The sequence below is a fragment of the Lepus europaeus genome, chromosome 7 (genome assembly GCF_033115175.1).
Source record: "Lepus europaeus isolate LE1 chromosome 7, mLepTim1.pri, whole genome shotgun sequence".
Lineage (NCBI taxonomy): Eukaryota > Metazoa > Chordata > Mammalia > Lagomorpha > Leporidae > Lepus > Lepus europaeus.
Window position 1 is genome coordinate 76,153,541 of NC_084833.1, and position 18,598 is coordinate 76,172,138.

At 36.5% G+C, this 18,598-nt stretch overlaps 1 protein-coding gene across 3 annotated transcripts in view; it reads left to right on the forward strand.

Moving 5' to 3' along the window:
* The window catches only part of TMEM135 (transmembrane protein 135), a 305,852-nt gene that overhangs the window by 28,301 nt on the left and 258,953 nt on the right, over positions 1–18,598 (forward strand). For all 3 annotated transcript variants that reach the window (XM_062196847.1, XM_062196849.1, XM_062196848.1), the window contains exon 4: positions 6,402–6,435. In XM_062196847.1, the coding sequence (XP_062052831.1) occupies positions 6,402–6,435 (34 nt within the window). The remainder of the gene's footprint in view (positions 1–6,401; positions 6,436–18,598) is intronic.

An 18,598-nucleotide genomic window follows, 5' to 3' on the forward strand; every position in this document is an offset into this window, starting at 1 on the left:
TATGGAAGCCTTTTGAGTTCACTGACTCTTATCATATTTAGACAAGGTCATAGTCAAAGTGGAAGTTCTCTCCTCTCTTCAGAGAAAGGTACCTCCTTCTTTGATGACCTGTCGAGAAAGATCTTTCATCTGCTGGTTCACTCCCCAGATGGCCACAACAGCCAGGTCTAGGCCAGGCCAAGGCCAGGAATCAAGAGCTTCTGTGTCTCCTGCATGGATGGCAGGAGCCCAAGGACTTATGTCATCTGCTGTTGCTTTCCCAAGCACGTAAGCAGGGAGCTGGATGGGAAGAGTAGCAGCTGGGATTCGAACTGGTTCTCATTTGGATACCAGCCTCACAGGCAGCAGCTTTGCTTGCTGTGCCGCAGTGCTGGCCCTGTTGGATGTTGTTTCTAACTTTCCATTGGGTGATACAGTTAATAGTACTGAGAAATAGCCCTTTCAATTGGGAATTGTATGTTTGTAGGCATATCACCACAAGTCCTGGTTGAATCTAATTTAAACCTTTTTAGCTTTCTTTTATTATTCAAAGTCTAGTGAGATTCTGAAAACCAGATTTTGTATTTTTTAGAGTTAAACATTAAAATAAGGAAAAGCAAAACTTTTTACTCAATCTCTTTACATGTTGTCTTAGAGTATGTTTTGTTTAAGTTAATTTGGTCTGTGCTTATTTGCAATTATGTCCAAGTTAACTTACAGGCCCATTTCCTCTAAAGAACTATACTTTGCCTACCACAAATTTATATTAAGATTTTGTTAAACATCAAAGGTCTCTTAATTGATTTTAAGTACTTTACAAAAGCTGAAGTTAAATTTTAAAATTTTTATATAAGGTGCCAAAAATAAAGCATTTTAGTATTGTTCTTTGTGTCTTATAAGGAAAAAGACATTAGAATTTTGCCTTCAATTCATAGAGAAAATCAATGATATGTTGGTAAAGATAGGCAGTTGGCAACTGGAAATGTGAATATAGATGCAGGGGAAAAATGATAGTCAGAAAAACATCTTGGAAGTTTCCTTCTTTTAAGTCATTCCAAAGTTATCAGAGTACGAGTGAAAACCCAACATTAAGGAGAGGTCTGAGATTGAAAGCTGGGAAACAGCAACATTAAAAGAACCAGTTTTCAACTGAAATGTTCAGTCTACTTTCTACAAATATCAGTAATGTAGAAATGGAATAATGGATAGTGGTAGTTGTGTTTTTTTTAAACTTTTACAACTTTGTTTAATAATGGAATCTTTGCTCAGAGACTATAAATTTTTTTGTATAATCAGCTTTTCAGTACAACATGGTATCTATCCATTTGAGTATGTCAGGCATACCTATAGATAGAGCCCTGTCTATATCACTTAATAATATCTTCATCTGTATTGGTTTAATTCCCTACCCTCTCTTTTTTTCCCTCTCTCTAATCCATCTTTCTCTGTATCCCTCCCTCTCTTCCTTCTTTTCTAGAATTAAGCAGGCTTTGCCAGCTAGTTCCTGACACCTAGTAAGAGGGAAGCTTACTTAAATCTTAATCACATCATTGTAGGGTTCTGAGAAAGCTTTGAAGTTGTTTCCAGGGTTGCTTAAAAAATTTGTGCCACAAAGCATTGTGAACATAGTAACTCAGCAGGAAGCATCGGTAACATCTAGTTTATCCCTAGGAGGGCTGTTAAGAACTAGTCTTCTCTTTCTTTCTCTAGGAAGTGTTTTGTGGTTCAGAAAGTTCAGATGGATTTTGCTTTGTAGAATTGCTACGGAATTTGCTTTGATATTTAGTGTTAGTTTAGATTGGTTAAAAACTGCAATGTGCTCAAACATGAACATTCATTAAAATATCAAAATTTCATATTTATTTCAGGTTATTATGTTATATTATATTAGTTATGAAACTTGTAAACATATTTGACCAAAGTGAATGAACTATATAAATATGTAGATAAAAGAATACCAGAATTTGGTCTATGAATTCTTCGCATCTTCAATTTTTTTGGTAGTGAGACCTTTTGGTCTTCTGAATAGTTTACTGTCTCATGTATTTTGTATATAATAGATTATTATGATAGACTCATGCTGTCAGCTGGAAGTTTCATCTAATTAGAAATGATAATGTTAGAAAAGATAGTAATGGTTAGAATTTCAGCAGAATGAGAGGATACTTTTTAATCTAGGTTGTTACAGAAAATGAAATAATTTTTATTTTTTCTATAGAAATGATAATACTCTGTTTATAAAGTGCCTATAGCCACATTTCTTAATACTTTTTAAGATAATACCCCCGGATATGCACCCCCACTTAAATTTTGTGTGCAGATTTGAGAAGAACATCTCTTTGCCTATCAGGAAAAAAGACACTTGAAAGAAAAATTTATCCATGGTTTAAAGAAATACTGCCTATTCTCTGAACTTCACCAGGGTTCTGATGGAGAGATTCTCAGTAGAATGGGAGTATGCGTATATCAGTATCTCCTGTGAAGTTTAAAAAGTTACTTATTGTCCTTCTTGGCCCTGGCTTCTGCTTTTTATGCTAAGGCCACCCTCTGATCTAATTGGCACCTTTCCCATCACTGTTGTAGCAATGTTTTAATATGTAACTTTGTTTTCAGAGAGGATTTACTTACTAGGAAGGGAGTGGTTGTTTTTCTTCAGATTTAAGATATATATAGTCAATGTTAAGTACTAAAATGGCATTTAATTAACTTTTCATTTTTTGGTAATACTTAACATAACTGGAGAAGTAATAAAGTAAATCACTATTCTGATTAGCTACAAAGTTGCCATTGGAATAGAGGATGAAGACATTGCTCCAAGGAAATCCTACCAAAAATAACGTGGCCCTATAATCCAACATATCATACCCTTCAAAGATATTGTCCTCTTATTTATGAGACTCTGGGCTGGAATTCAGAAAAAGCTGGGAAGGAGGTTTTTGGAAAGGATAAATTGAAACCTGAGGCTAGAATATGGTATAATCTAATAATAATAATATGTCCTTTACTTTTTCCACAATAAGAATCTGTTAGGTGCTGGCTTTGAGACACAGTGGGTTAAGCCATTGCTTGAAACACTGGCATCACATATCAGAGGGTTGGGTCAAGTCCCAGTTACAGTACTTCCAATCTCGCTTCCTGATAATGCACCTGGGAGGGCAACAAAAAATGACCCAACTACTTGGGTCCTAGTCACCTGTGTGGGGACCAGGATGGAGTTCTAGGTTCCTGGCTTCTACCTGGCTGGGTCCTGGCTGGCTCTTGCAGGCATTTGGGGGTGAGCCAGCAGATGAAGGCACTCTTCCTCTTCTGTCACTGTACTTTTCAACTCAATCAATCTTTTTTTTTTTTTTTTTTTTTTTTTGACAGGCAGAGTGGACAGTGAGAGAGAGACAGAGAGAAAGGTCTTCCTTTGCCGTTGGTTCACCCTCCAATGGCCGCCGCGGTAGGCGCGCTGTGGCCAGCGCACCGCGCTGATCTGATGGCAGGAGCCAGGTGCCTATCCTGGTCTCCCATGGGGTGCAGGGCCCAAGGACTTGGGCCATCCTCCACTGCACTCCCTGGCCACAGCAGAGAGCTGGCCTGGAAGAGGGGCAACCGGGACAGGATCGGTGCCCCGACCGGGACTAGAACCCGGTGTGCTGGCGCCGCAAGGCAGAGGATTAGCCTAGTGAGCCGCAGCGCCGGCCTCAACTCAATCAATCTTTAAGAAAAGGAATATGTCACGGTTTTAGTCATCCTCAAAGCACAGAAACCTGTTAGGATACCATATTAAACAAGTTAGTGACTTACAGAATTTAAAGGTAACTTAGTAGTATAAAGATTTTCAGTGTGGAAGCAGTGCATTGGACAAAACTGAAGGCTGGAGTCAGATGAACTGATTCCCAATTTCAACTTGTCTGTTTATACTTTTATGTTAACCTACCTGATTCATGATTGTGAACAGAGTAAGGATAATATTATCTGCCTTAACAGGGCAATGAAAGGACAAAATCTGATTTCATGATATTGATTACATATGGTGTGCATGTAAAATAATCTGATCACTTCTTTTTTTGCCAATAAGCTGGTATCATTAATTGTTCTTTCCTCCTATTGGCTTATATCTTAGTTTTAGTGATTAAATGTCTATAACATATGCCTTTAATATGCATCTTTTGATTAGACTGGGTTTCTAGAAATACCTTGCTGGTTATATGTCTAGTAATTCCATACTCATTGATTTAGCATTTCTTAAATACTAAGTACTATTGCAGGTTTGTGGAAATTTAAGGCAAACAAGGTATTCTTTATAGTTAAACAATTTTATTATCAGATAGGTGAAAGCTAGCAATGAAACAAATTGTAGCTACTTTACTGTTGAGAATTATGTCAGTGGATCTAATGTTTTTCAAAATAGCACTAGACCTTAGTTTAACTTCCTAATGAAATATGATTATCAGGCACTACCACTGAAAGTACAGAAGTACTTTTATTTTGGAATTTATAATTAGGATTTTTTTTTAAACAGTGTTTGGTGAAAGTGGGTACTATTTAAGATGCATTTTACTTTTTTTCTTCTGTGTATTTGTGACTCTTAGATGATAGTGGTCCTCTAATTTTTCTTAGCTTATATAAAATAAGTAATATTAGAACATATTTGATTTAGAATTTGGTAGGAACTATCAAGATTGGTAAACAATTTCAAACCATGTGTTGAACTCCCAGGAAAGAGAGTGTAAAAGTGTCTGTACAGATCATCTTACTAGGGATTTTTAAGTTCTTTTCTGGGGGAGCAGTAGAACTCTGTTATTCTATCACCAAGTGCATTAGGACATGCTAGAAAGAGAAATTACTGAGCGTGTGGCACTGTGGGTCCTAGACCCTCTCCTCTCCTTTCAGAGTAGGTCCAGTACTATATTTTATATATTCATGATAAGTATAAACTTTTTCTTTGAATAATGTTTATTATTAAAAAAGGTAAGTCGAGAACCAGCCCTATCCCCTCATTTTAGTAACAATGACAAAATTATTAGTGAATTAAAAGTTGTCTAGAACCCTGATTTCCTTACTTCTATTTAGATGTTTGGTTAAATCATACTGCCTCCATGTGGCCTTGGGGATATTCAAATTCTTATTAAACTGTTTTCTATAATGAACAATCAAGACTACATATGAATGAATATGTCACCAAGGAGATTTCCTTGTTTTTTTTTTTTTAATTTTTATTTTATTTTTTTTTTTTGACAGGCAGAGTTAGAGAGAGAGACAGAGAGAGTTATAGACAGTGAGAGAGAGACAGAGAGAAAGGTCTTCCTTCCGTTGGTTCACTCCCCTAATGGCTGCCATGGCTGGCGCACTGTGCCAATCTGAAGCCAGGAGCCGGGTGCTTCCTCCCAGTCTCCCATGCGAGTGCAGGGACCCAAGCACTTGGGCCATCCTCTACTGCCTTCCTGGGCCACAGCAGAGAGCTGGACTGGAAGAGGAGCAACCGGGACTAATACCCAGTGCCCCAACCGGGACTAGAACCTGGAGTGCCAGTGCTGTAGGCAAAGGATTAGCCAAGTGAGCTGTGGCGCCGGCCTCATTGTACAATATTAATATGAGGGCCTGGAATGATATTTAAATGACAGTGATATTAATATGATGCTGAAATATGAGTACTGAAAGTGATCATAACTGAAACTAAAATAAATTTTTGTGAATTTAAAGTTTGTTATTTGAACTCCAGTGTTGAACTCTTAAGACATGTTAAAGATGTCTTTCCTAGAGAACAATATGTGTAAAATTTATTTCTCATATGCTGCATAAGCTCAATAAATTACTAAAAGGCAGAAAACAGTTCTTATCTTTGAGTGTCTATCTGAATTATTTTAAAATAAGTTTGGTAAAATATATGCATTATTTTTGTAAATTGGGTATTTATAGAAGTTTTGTTTTGTCCTTAGAAAATTCTTCTAGTTCTTCTCACTCAAACTGAAATTAAAACCAAAGTGATTCTTAATGACATTTAGTGAACTGAACAGTTGCATTATGAATGAAACAAATAGAAAACCTTATTTTTCAGGAGGAATAAATTTTCATTTAGAATTGCTCTGGACTTGACTTTTTGATGAGATGATTTAGTTAAGATTCTTTAATATTAAATTTAGACTTTTCAAGCATGAACATAGACTAGTAACAAATTTTAGGACTTTTCCTAATAACAGATAACCTTAAGACAATGTGAATTTTAAAAAATATAGTAAATGACCACTAAACAGAATAAATTACAGAATCTATTTAGATCCAACTGAAAATTTAGTTCAGCATACTCTGTATCCTTTTCTAAGATACCGGTATATTTATCAACTCCATAATAAATCTTTTAATAGATTTCTAAGAAATTATGAGGTGATTATTAAGTAAATTCAAAGTTTAATCTCTGTTTTTAAAATTATTTGCAGGAGAGGACTGCTAACAATTTATATGGCCAACTTGGTAAGTTATTCTTTTTTATTTAACCTTTGAGTTAACCTTTCTTAACAAATCACATTTCCTTTAAAAAGGGAAGTTACTGGTGTTTGAGAATATTTTTAGCTTCTATTTTTTAATAGAATTTTTTAATGATTAAAAAATTTATTCATATAAACAGAAAAGATTACAAGTATTTCATAGATATGATTCTAAGAATAGTGATATTTTCCTCCCTCCCTGCACCATCTTTTGTTTTTTTTAACTTTTGCAATGATGTATTTTTAATTTTCTTAATAATTATAGGCTTAATGTGTTACTGAATAAAGAGGTCAACAAATTAAAAGTAGAAATACCACTGTTCAATAGGCATATAGACAATGACTCCAAACAATAAGCACATCCCAAGATGTCATTTTTTCATATAAGGTTTTTTTTTTTGTACTCTATATAAAATTAGCTACCACAAATCAGAGAAAATATGTGATATTTGTCTTCTTTAGGTCTGGTTTATTTCACCCAGTGTGGTGGTCTGTAGTTGCATCCATTTTGCTGCAAACGACAGGATATCATTCTTTTTTATGTCTGAGTAGTATTCTATCATGTATAGAATATTAAAAAAGTTCCATTTTTTATTTTTTAAAATTTATTTGACAGAGTTATAGACACTGAGAGAGAGACAGAAAGGTCTTCCTTCCGTTGGTTCACTCCCCAGACGGCCATTATGGCCGGCGCTGCGCCGATCTGAAGCCAGAAGCCAGGTGCTTCTTCCTTGGTGCAGGGGCCCAAGCACTTGGGCCATCCTCCACTGCCTTCCCGGGCCACAGCAGAGAGCTGGACTGGAAGAGGAGCAACCGGGACTAGAATCAGCTCCCATAGGGGATGCAGGCGCCGCAGGTGGAGGATTAACAAAGTGAGCCACGGTGCCAGCCCCAAAAAAGTTCATTTTAAAAAACATATTTGCATTTAAAACCTTTTAAGGTTGTTTAATTGAATTTAGGCAGCACTAAAATAATTCAACCAAAAAAAGATAAAATATTTATTCACCCAAGAATAGGTCCTTTTTAAAAAGATTTATTTATTTATTTCAAAGAGTTAGAGAGAGGGAGAAATAGAGACAGCGAGAGAGAGAGAGAGAGAGAGAGAGAGAGAGAGAGAGATTGATTGATTTTCCATCTGCTGGTTCATTGTCCAAATGGCCATAATGGCAGGGGCTGGGTCCATCCGAAGCCAGGAGCCAGGAGCTTCTTCTGGGTCTCCCACGTGGATACAGAGGCCCAAGGACTTGGGTTATCTTCTGCTGCTTTCCCAGGCACATTATAAGGGAGCTGGATCAGAAGTGTAGCAGCCGGGACTTGAACTGGTACCCATATGGGATGCTGCTGCTGATGTTGGCAGCTTTATCACTGCACCACAGTCCCAACCCTCAAGAATAGATTCTTGAACTCTGTAACAAGGCGGAGTATTTCAGAAATATATTAAGCAGCTCATTTGACCTATACACGATTTAATATTTGCTCAGTACCATGTATCTAGTTACTGTGTTATATCCTGGTAAGCAAAATAGAGATAGTCCTTGCTTTCATGGGGTTTATTGTCTAGTGAAGTAGTCATAGTAGAAATAATATTGTGTAAAGAGGACTGAAAGTTGATTTGTAGAGTACTGTGGGAAGCATAAAGAAAGCACAAAACTACTGTGTGTGGGAGTGTTAGGTCAGTGAAGAAATGGTTCTAATCCTTTTTGAGTCATAGACGTCTTTGAAAAGTTGAATGACAGAAAAGGACATTCTTTACAGAAAACTATTCATGTACAGAAAGACCTATGATTTACATGCAATTTCATAGGTTTTATACACAACTGATTAAGAAAGTGAGGGTATGCCAATTAGGTAAGTTAATATGTACTGCAGAAAAGCAGGAGATCTTTCAGTTGTAATGGAATGGAAATTTCAGAATACTGGGAGAGCAGAGACTATTAAAAGACTTCTTTTTGTCTTTATCTTTTTTTTCTGTTTTTAAAAATTTATATAAGGTGAACAAATTTCATGTATTTCATATATACAGATTTAGGAGCATAGTGATACTTCCCACCCTATCCTTCCTCTGACCCACGCTCTCACCCTCCCTCCTCCTTCCATCCTTATAATTTTTACGATGACATACTTTTAGTTTATTTTCTAGTCACAAGCTTAATTCTCCACTAAGTAAAGAATTCAACAAATAGAAGAAAAAGAAAAACATTTTCATCAACAGTAGAGACAAGGGCTATAAATAATAATCAAATATTAAAATGTCTATTTTGCTTATATACATTACATTTTTTTGTACTCTGTTACCACAAATCAGGGAAAACATATGATATCTGTCTTTTTGGGACTGGCCTATTTCACTAAGTATGATGGTTTCCAGTTGCATCCATTTTGTTGTGTCTCTATCCTTGTTGAACAAATTCTTAATAGGACATAAACTCTACAAGATCAGGGATATTTTCTGTTTTATTTGCCTTGTGAAAGAAGCACTGAAATATAGTCTGGCAAGTAGTACAAATTAGATAAATGTTTGTTGAATTAATAACAGTCTTCCAGGGCTTAACGTTTTATGTTGACAATTTGGCACAATGGATGGTAGAGTATTCCTGGAAATCTCTCTTTCAGTGAGCCAACAACAATCAATTATCTATACCTAGAAGCAACTGGGAAGTAAATTAGTGAGTTTTTCTTGTTAAACTCTAACTAGGGGCAGATATTTGGTGTAATGGCTAAGACATTGCTTAGGATGGCCACATTCTGTATTTCAGTGCCTGGGTTCAAGTCTTGACTCTGTTTCTAAATCCAGCTTCCTACTAACGTGCACTCTGACAGGCAGCAGATGATAGGTGAAGAACTTGGGTCCTTGCTACCCCGATGGTAGTTGCAGATTCTGGTTTTGGCCTGCCCAAGCCCTGCCAGCTGCTGTGAGCATTTGTGAATTGAATCAGTGGATGGGAGATTTCTCTCTCTCTCAAAAAAGAGAAAACATACAGTTTCTTTAAAATAAAAAACCAAACCCTGAAATAAATGTTTTCCAATTCAGTTTCTAGTAAGCTGGCTCCTAAAATACCTGTATGTATCTTGTTATTATTATTAGTGTTAGTAGTAGTATTCAGCACAAGTAGAAATGTGATAGAGAAATCAGAACATAAAGTGATAGTGCTCTTAGCCGTCTATGGTTAAAATACTTGACTTTCATAAATTTTACCAAAAGGTGACTATATGAACAGATTACATAGAGCTCTCTGGCCTTTTCTTTCCTGGTCATCCTCCCCTGCTGCATGCTGCTCTTCAGCCACACTGCCCCTCCGGTTTTTAGTGAGCATGACAAGGTGTCTCCTTTTCAGGATCTTGGTGTTTGCTGTTCTATTTTGAGCTGTTTTCCAAGATACCTGTATGTCTTGCTTTTTCATTTCATTGAGACTATACTGAAATATCACTATTATGAGGCCTTCCATATATGTGCTGCTTACAAAAACAAAATAACCCTTGCACCCTCTAACTCATGTACCTCTCCCTCCTGCCTTGGGAATTCATCTACATCTGACATATATCTTTTTTGTTTACTGTTTTGTTGTCAGTGTTTCTACCCTGAAATGTAAGCTCTATAAATGTAGGGTTTTATCTGTCTTATATATTACTTATCATGCCTAGAAAAGTGCCTGGCGTATACTATGTACTATAATTTGTTAAATGAATCCATAGATGAATGTGTTTATTAAGAGATGGATTTATAGGAGAGATACTAACATATCAAGCTGTTTATTTCAAAGCTTATTTTGAATATTATTTGCCTTCAAAAGTAAAACTTTTCTTTATTTAGCTGTATTAGTGTTATTCTGTGGGTTAAAAGATAGGAAGACTGAAAAATTGGTGGTTGTGGTACTTAGATAAAGTGCTTAAGATAACTATACCTGGCCTACACCGCGGCTCACTTGGCTAATCCTTCTCCTGCTGTGACCCGGGAATGCAGTGGAGGATGGCTCAAGTCCTTGGGCCCTGCATCCGCATGGGAGACCAGGAGGAAGCACCTGGCTCCTGGCTTCGGATTGGTGCAGTGCGCCGGCCGCAACGCACCAGCCGTAGTGGCCACTTGGGGGGGGTGAACCAACAGAAAAAGGAAAACCTTTCTCTCTGTCTCTCTCTCTCACTGTCTAACTCTGACTGTCAAAGAAAAAAAAAAAGATAACTATACCTGAGTTAGTTTGACATGAATGTAAACACTCATCTTATGATAACATACTCAGAATCTAGGAAAATAAATGCCTGGGGGAGATAATCTACTTTTAGACTATAAATTTTTAACTGAAAACAAATGCTGTGATATGAAAAAAATTTAAAAGTTGATAAATTTATTTGTATGTTGTCTATATTGTATAACAAAGTGTCTTAAATTTTCTTAATGACCTTTTTATTGTTACCTTTCTTTTTTAATGTAAATATATCATTTATTTATTTGGGATGCAGAGAGAGAGACAGAGAGCGCAAAAGGGAGAGTGTGAGCAAGAACTCGCATTTATTGGTTCACTTCCCAGAAGTATGTAAAAGCTGAGGTTGTGTCAGACTGAAGACTCATGGGAACTCAATCCAGGTTTCCCACAGGGGTAGTAGAGACCTGACTACTTGAGCCATCACTGCTGTATCCTAGTGTATTTTCTAAAATCTTTAAAGTATTTTGTCTGCGTATTAGAATGGATTTGAATTTCAATGCATTTTCTGTATGTTTCAACACTTTTCTACACTGGTGTAAGCCAGATGTATATGCTTTAATTCCCAAACACTGTACATATTTTTACACTTATCTTTAAATTATAAGTAAATTTTCTAAACTTATGTGTGTTGCTTGGTTTAGATTGTGAGTTCCTGAGGGTGAGATTTACATTGGTTGACATAGTCAGTATTGCAGAGTAGGCTTAAAATGCTGTATTTTTTTTAAAAACTATTCTTTTGAAAGAACTAGAGATTCAAATACAGTTTGTAAAAAGTAATACAGAGATCCCATGTATTCTGTACCTAATTTTCTCCAATAGTAACACTTATAATACTGTAGTATAATATTGAAACAAGGATATTTAACTGACTTAGTCAAAATTCAGAACATTTCTATCATGATAAGGATCCCTCATGCTTCCCTTTTGTAGACATATCCACTTCTTTCTTGTCCTCCCAGTTGGATGACCACTGATGTGTTCTCCATTTCTGTAATTTTGTCATCACAAGAAAATTGTATAAATGGAATCACAGAGTATGTCACCATTTGGGATTAGATGGTTTGTCTTAGCATAATCCTCTGGAGATTCATCCAAGTAGTTTCATGTGTCACTAGTTACTTCCTTTCTATTGCTGAATAGTATTCCCTAGGATGGGAAACTTATTGAAGGATATCTGCCCTCTTTCCAGATTTTAGTTATTGTGAATAAAGCTGCTTTAAGTATTAATGTGCAGCCTTTTGTGTGAGCATGGATTTTCATTTGTCTGGGATAAATGCCCAGATCTGCAATTGTTGGGTTACATGAATACATGTTCAGTTTTTAAAGAAACTGTTAAATGGTGTTCCAGAGTAGTGGCTATATAATTTTGTTTTAATAGTATTCTCAACCTATAATAAATCATTGAATCTTTAGTTCTTTCTCATTGGACAGTTTTCTTTTGGGTGGAGGCTACATAGTCTGTTAAGTAAGTTTATAATTTTTGTGTCCAGATTAATAAATTTCAATATTAGAAAAGTTTCTGGGAAAAGGCCAACAGGAAAGGGGCCTTTTATCTGTTGTCAACCAGTTATAAAGAGTTTGTAATTCAAAGACTTAATGAGATCAAAAAATTTACACAGGTTTTGACAGTATCGAAGGGGAAGTGAATTTGTTCGTGATTTTGATATATTCTCGAGTCTAATGTTAATCTACTGAAGCTTCATTTTCCATTTATCTAAACAGAACCATTTACTTAAACCTTTGTTATATAACTAGATTATTTTATTACTATACTATTGCTAACTATTATGATACCAAGATGATACTTGGTACAGATAGGTAAGTATTTAAACAATTTCAAAGAAAACAGAATTTAAGGAAATAACTTTGTCCTATAACTTGATGGTATTGCTTGTTAGAATAAACTAAATTGTTGTTATTATATCAAAACAATATTTCTAAATGATGGGATGTTTCAAGTGGACAATATTATAGTTTGGTGTTTCTGATTCGTAAAGTACAAAAAATTGTAAAGAAGAAATTAAAAATCATCTGTACCTTTGCCATTTAGTAATTTCTAACATTAATGTTTATGTTTTTATTACTTTCCATCTTCACTGTACATAACATAAATACACAAACACAGATTCACAGATATATTTCAGTTTTTTAAAAAATATTTTATTTAAAAAATGTTGGAGGGGGTACTGCTTTCATCCTATATGGGCACCAATTCAAAATCTGGCTGCTCCACTTCTTATCCAGCTCCCTGCTATTGCACCTGGGAAACCAGTGGAAGAAGGCCCAAGTGCTTGGGCCTCTGTACCCATATGGGAGACTCAGAAAAAGCTCCTGCTACTGGCTTCAGCCTGGCATAGCCCCGGCCGGTGTGGCCATTTGAAGAGTGAAACAGTGGATGGAAGATCTTTCTTACTCTCTCTCCCTCCCTCTCTTAACTAGGCTTTTCAAATAGATAAAAATAAATCTTAAAATTTTTGATTAACATTTAATACTTACACATTCTTTTGGGGTATGGTATTTCAGCATATATACACAGTGTAAACTGATCAAACCAGATAAGTAGTATTTTGATTTTCTTTGTGCTTAGAGCCTATGAGCTTCTTTCTTCCAGTTCTTTATATAGTATTATAATAATTCATTGTAAACTATAGTCACACCACTGTACTATGGGACATTGGAACTTGTTACTTCTATCTGTGTTTTGGTATCTATTATTCAGCTTCCCTCCATTCCTCTTCCCCTCATACTTCCCAGCCTCTATTAATCAGTGTTCTAAGATTCAACCATTTTTACAAATTTTTTTATTATTGTTTATTTGAAAGATGCTGAGAGAAAGAAGCAGAGAGAAGACAGACAGAGATCTCCCATATCATAATTCATTCCCAAATGCCTGCAACAGCCAGGGGTATACCAGGCCAAAGCCAGGAGTCAAGAACTCATTCTGTGTCTTCCATATGGGTGGCAAAAATGCAAGTACCTGAATCATCACTTACTGCCTCTTGGGATGTGCATTAGCAGGAAGCTGGGAGTGGTGGGTGGAGGCGGGGCTTGCACCCATGTATTTCAGTATGGAGTGCAGGTGTTCCAAGTGCCAACTGCTGAGCCAGACATCCACCCTAGGAGGTTTACTTTAGGTCATGGTTTTGGAGAGTCACAGTCCAAGATTTGGTGGACTTCACTTATTTAGATTGTGGTGATGGTGTTCTTGTTGGCCAAATTCTGAAGTGGCGCAGAGTGTATCACAAAGCATGAGGGAATGCTTGTGTTAGTGAGGTCTGTCATTAAGCCACCAGAATTTAGGGGTGGATGTTGTGCAGCAGGTTAACATCACTTGAGATCCCTATATTCCATGCAGGTTTGGGTCCTGGGTACACTGCTTCCTGCTAATGTATCAGGGGAGGCAGCGAATGATGGTTTAGTGCTTGAACCCTTGCCACCCCATGCGGGAGACCAGGATGGCATTCCTGGCTCCTGGCTTCCAATTGGCCTAGCTCTGGCTAAGGAAGGCATTTGGGGAGTGAACTAGTGGGTGGAAGATATGCACCCCACTCCATCCCCCTTCTTTGTTTTGCCTTCTCTATCTCTCACTCTTCCTGTTGAGTAGATAAAAACAAATAATCATAGAATTCAATCAAGGGTTCTACTCTAGTATTTTATTCTAATCCACTCACCTTCCAAAGACCTCCACCTTCAGCATCATAATTGAATTAGGTTTTATTTTTTTAATCATTAACACAAGACTTTGGGAACTAAACCTTTAACATACGACTTTTGGAGGGGAATTCAACAGGCAAACTGTAGCAATGATTAACTAGCATTTCAAACAATACAAACTTAAGGCAAAAGAACTAATTCCCATCTGAAACTATTATTTCCTTGTGCTATGGTTTAGATATTAGTTTGGATGTCCCCAAATTTTCATGAGTTAAAAGTCATGGTCTCCAGGGTGTTGCTCTTAGTAGTGGTAGAACTTTTAGGAGGTAAGCCTAGGGAGAGGTCCTTAATTCATGGAAAATTTGCCCTTGGAGGTGGCTTTCCTGAGAATGTTGTTATAAAAGCCTAAGTTTGGTCTCAACTACTTTGTCTGCCTCCTGGCTCATCATATGATCCTTTCTTTATACAAGCCCGACCATCTACCATGGATGGTCACCATAGCCAAAGCCTATGCCATGTCATTTGGACTTTGAACGTCCAATACTGTGAACTAAATAAACTTCTCTTTTTTAAGTAGATTATTTAGGTATTTGGTTGTGGTGATTAAAGGCTGACTAATAAAGCTTGTTGTATGTTAACATATTTTACAGGAAAATCCTATAATTTTAAAAATAGCATTTTCTTAGGTTTTTAGAGAATTTAGAAAATTGGGTTAAATGTCAAAATGAAGAAAATTTATAAAATAAAGAAGTAAATATTTTCTCTGGCTTTTGCCCAAGATATGGCTATAAGGTGATCCAAGTTTCCCTGGGGCTCATGTGCCAGAACCAGTTACCAACAAAAACACCTGGTAGTAGGATTCAGTTTTGCCATGGTATAATTTAAAAAGAACACACAACCAAAATGTACATTTATGTGGTTTTCCATTATCATGTTGGTTATGACAATGACCAAGGTTTTTAGTCTTTCAGTATTCATCATATGCTGTTAACTATTATTTTAAATGTCATATCTCTTGTTATTTCATTTATGTTTAATTATAAGAAAAATAATGAAAGACATTTGAAAGTCCCTTTGTTTAAGTGATTATTGAAAAATTTTTTCTGTAATTTTATTTATGTTACCATTTAACAGTATGCATTTTAAAGTTGTAAACATACATTTAGTAGGCTTGTCGATAGCATTTTTAAAATGTTAAACATTCAGTATCTTTGATTAAAACATCTGTATTTGATTTTTCAAACATAAGGTTTGAAAATGTTGATTCATATGTTTTTGTGTAAGACCACTTCAGTTTAATCAAATTTAGCAGGTATTTATTATGCTAAACTGGGCACATGGGGATATAAAAGAAATAATGGATTGTAAGCTAGTTGGAGAAATTTGACACATGGACCCAAAAGAAATAAGAATATTAAATTCAAAAAAGAAGTATAAACCTTCTCAAATTGTCTCCCTAAGCTTTCTTTATGTAGCAAATGATATCCACTATTCATTCAATTGCTTACATCAGAAACTTAAGAATTTTTTTTTTTTTTTTTTGACAGGCAGAGTGGATAGTGAGAGAGAGACAGAGAGAAAGGTCTTCCTTTTTGCCGTTGGTTCACCCTCCAATGGCCACCGCGGCCGGCGCACCGTGCTGATCCGAAGGCAGGAGCCAGGCACTTCTCCTGGTCTCCCATGCGGGTGCAGGGCCCAAGGATTTGGGCCATCCTCCACTGCCTTCCTGGGCCATAGCAGAGAGCTGGCCTGGAAGAGGGGCAACCGGGACAGAATCCGGCACCCCAACCAGGACTAGAACCCAGTGTGCCGGCGCTGCAAGGCGGATTAGCCTATTAAGCCACGGCGCGGCCAGAAACTTAAGAATTTTAATTTTTTGTTTCTCTTTGTACCTCCAGTTCAGTCAATCTGAAAAATCTTATTTTCTAAAGTATATTCTGGATATTATCCTGTCATATTGCCTCCATGTTTATAACCACAGTCAAAGTTTTAGTATTTCTTGCCTGAGCTATATTTTCTTCTTTTAATTAATTTATTAATTAACATATTTATTTGAAAGGCAGAATTACACATACACAAATACAAACACAGAAAAAGAGAGAGGGGAAGAGAGAGAGAGAGAGAGAGAGGGAGAGGGAGGGATGGAGGGAGAAAGTGAAGGAGGGAGGGAGACCTGTCATTTGGTAGTTCACTTTCCAAATGGCTGCAATGGCTGCACCCATGTGGGTTCAGGGGCCCAAAGCTGTCATCTACTGCTTTCCCAGGTGTATTAGCAGGAAGCTGGATTGGGTATCCCAGGCACTCTGCTATGAGACATGGATGTCTGAAGCATGTGGGTTAACCTCCTGTGCCACAAAATCCACCCCCTGAGCTATAATACCCTAAGTGGTCTACATCTTGCCATATTTCTCTTCCTGTAGTCCTATCTTCCACATTGTAGTCAGTGACATTAGAAATAGAAATTAGAGCATGTTGATGCTCCTTCTGTTTAAAACTCAGAAAAACCTTCCCTTCCCACTCCAACTCATATAAAATTCACTTACCTTACTGTGGCTTATCAGACTCTTTATGATACCTTCTATCTATCTTTCTTAACCTCTTTTTACTCTTTCTTGTAATTTATTACATTTGTTGAACATAAAGCCTTCTATTTCTTTCAGGTTTGGTCCCTTGCTTTCCTTTTTTGCTTGTCTCTTTTCTTAGATTATTCTTGGCTAGTATCTTTGCAATCCAGTGTCACCTGTTGAGTATTTTCCTTATCACTGTAGTTAAAAATTGCCCCTCACCTCTGTAACTCATAATCTTCTTTTATTTCTTTTTAAATTTTCTTTGATATATATTTTTTTCAAATTACAGAAGTTTCATATATTTTCTTTATACCATTGTAGGAACATAGTGGCATCCCCCCAACCGATATTCCAACCCTTTCCCCCTTACTCTCATATTCCCACTCTTAATTTTTACAATGATCTTTTTTTTACTACACTTAATGCTCTTTAGTTAATGCTACCCTAAGTAAAAGAGTTCAACAAATAGTATGAGGAGACAATAAAACAAAGCAAAACAAAAAACAGTTCCTCAATGAAAGAGATAAGGTCTATAAACCATCACTGATTATCAAAATGTCTATTTCACACCAATAACTTATATTTCAGCTACTGTATTCAATACCTCTGATCAGGGAAAACATATGATATCTGTCTTTTTGTGACTGGCTTATTTCACTAAGCATAATGGTTTCTGGTTGTGACCATTTTGTTGCAAAAGACAGGATTTTTTTTTTTTTTTTTTACAGCTGAGTAGTACTCCATAGTGTATATATACCATAATTTCTTTATCCAGTCATCAGCTGATGGACATCGGTGTTGATTCCATATCTTGGCTATTGTGAATTGTGCTGCAATGCACATTGGGTTTCAGATAACTCTTTCATATTCTGAATTCTTTTGGTTTGGGTAAATTTCTAGGAGTGGGATGGCTGGATCTTATGGTAGGTCTATATTCAGATTTCTGAAGTATATTTATACTGTCTTCCACAGTGGCTGCACCAGTTTACATTCCCACCAACAGTGTATCAGGGTACCTTTTTCCCCACATCTTCACCAGCATTTGTCGTTTGTTCATTTCTATATGTGGGCCATCCTAACTGGAGTGAGGTGAAACCTCATTGTGATTTTGATTTTCATTTCCCTGATTGTTAGTGATTCTGAGCATTTTCTCAAGTGTCTGCTGGCTATTTGAATTTTCCCTCTTGAAAAATGCCTGTTCAAGTCCTTTACCTATTTCTTAACTGATTGTTTGTGTTATTGTTGAATTTCTTGAGCTTTTTATAGATTCTGTTGGTTGCCTCTGCATTTTGCTGATTGTTTTTTTGCAATGCGGAAGCTTTTCAGCTTTATGTATTCCCATTTGTCAATTTTGGCTTTGACTGCCTGTGCTTCTGGGGTCTTTTCCAAGACATCTTCGCCTATACCAATGTCTTGCAGAGTTTCCCCAGTGTTCTCTAATGATTTGATGGTATTGGGATGTATGTCTTTGATCCATTTTAGGTGGCATGTTGTTCAGTCTACATGTATTTATATATGATCCAGAGATTCCTGAGTTATTGAATTCCAGCTTTATTCCATTGTAGTCTGAGAAGACACATGGTATGATTTCAGTTTTTTTGAATTTGCTGAGGCTTACTTTATGGCCTAGCATATGGTCTATCCTAGAGAAAGTTCCATGCACTGATGAGAAGAATGTGTATTCTGTCACTGTGGGGTTCTGTAGATAATGGTTCTGTAGATATCCATT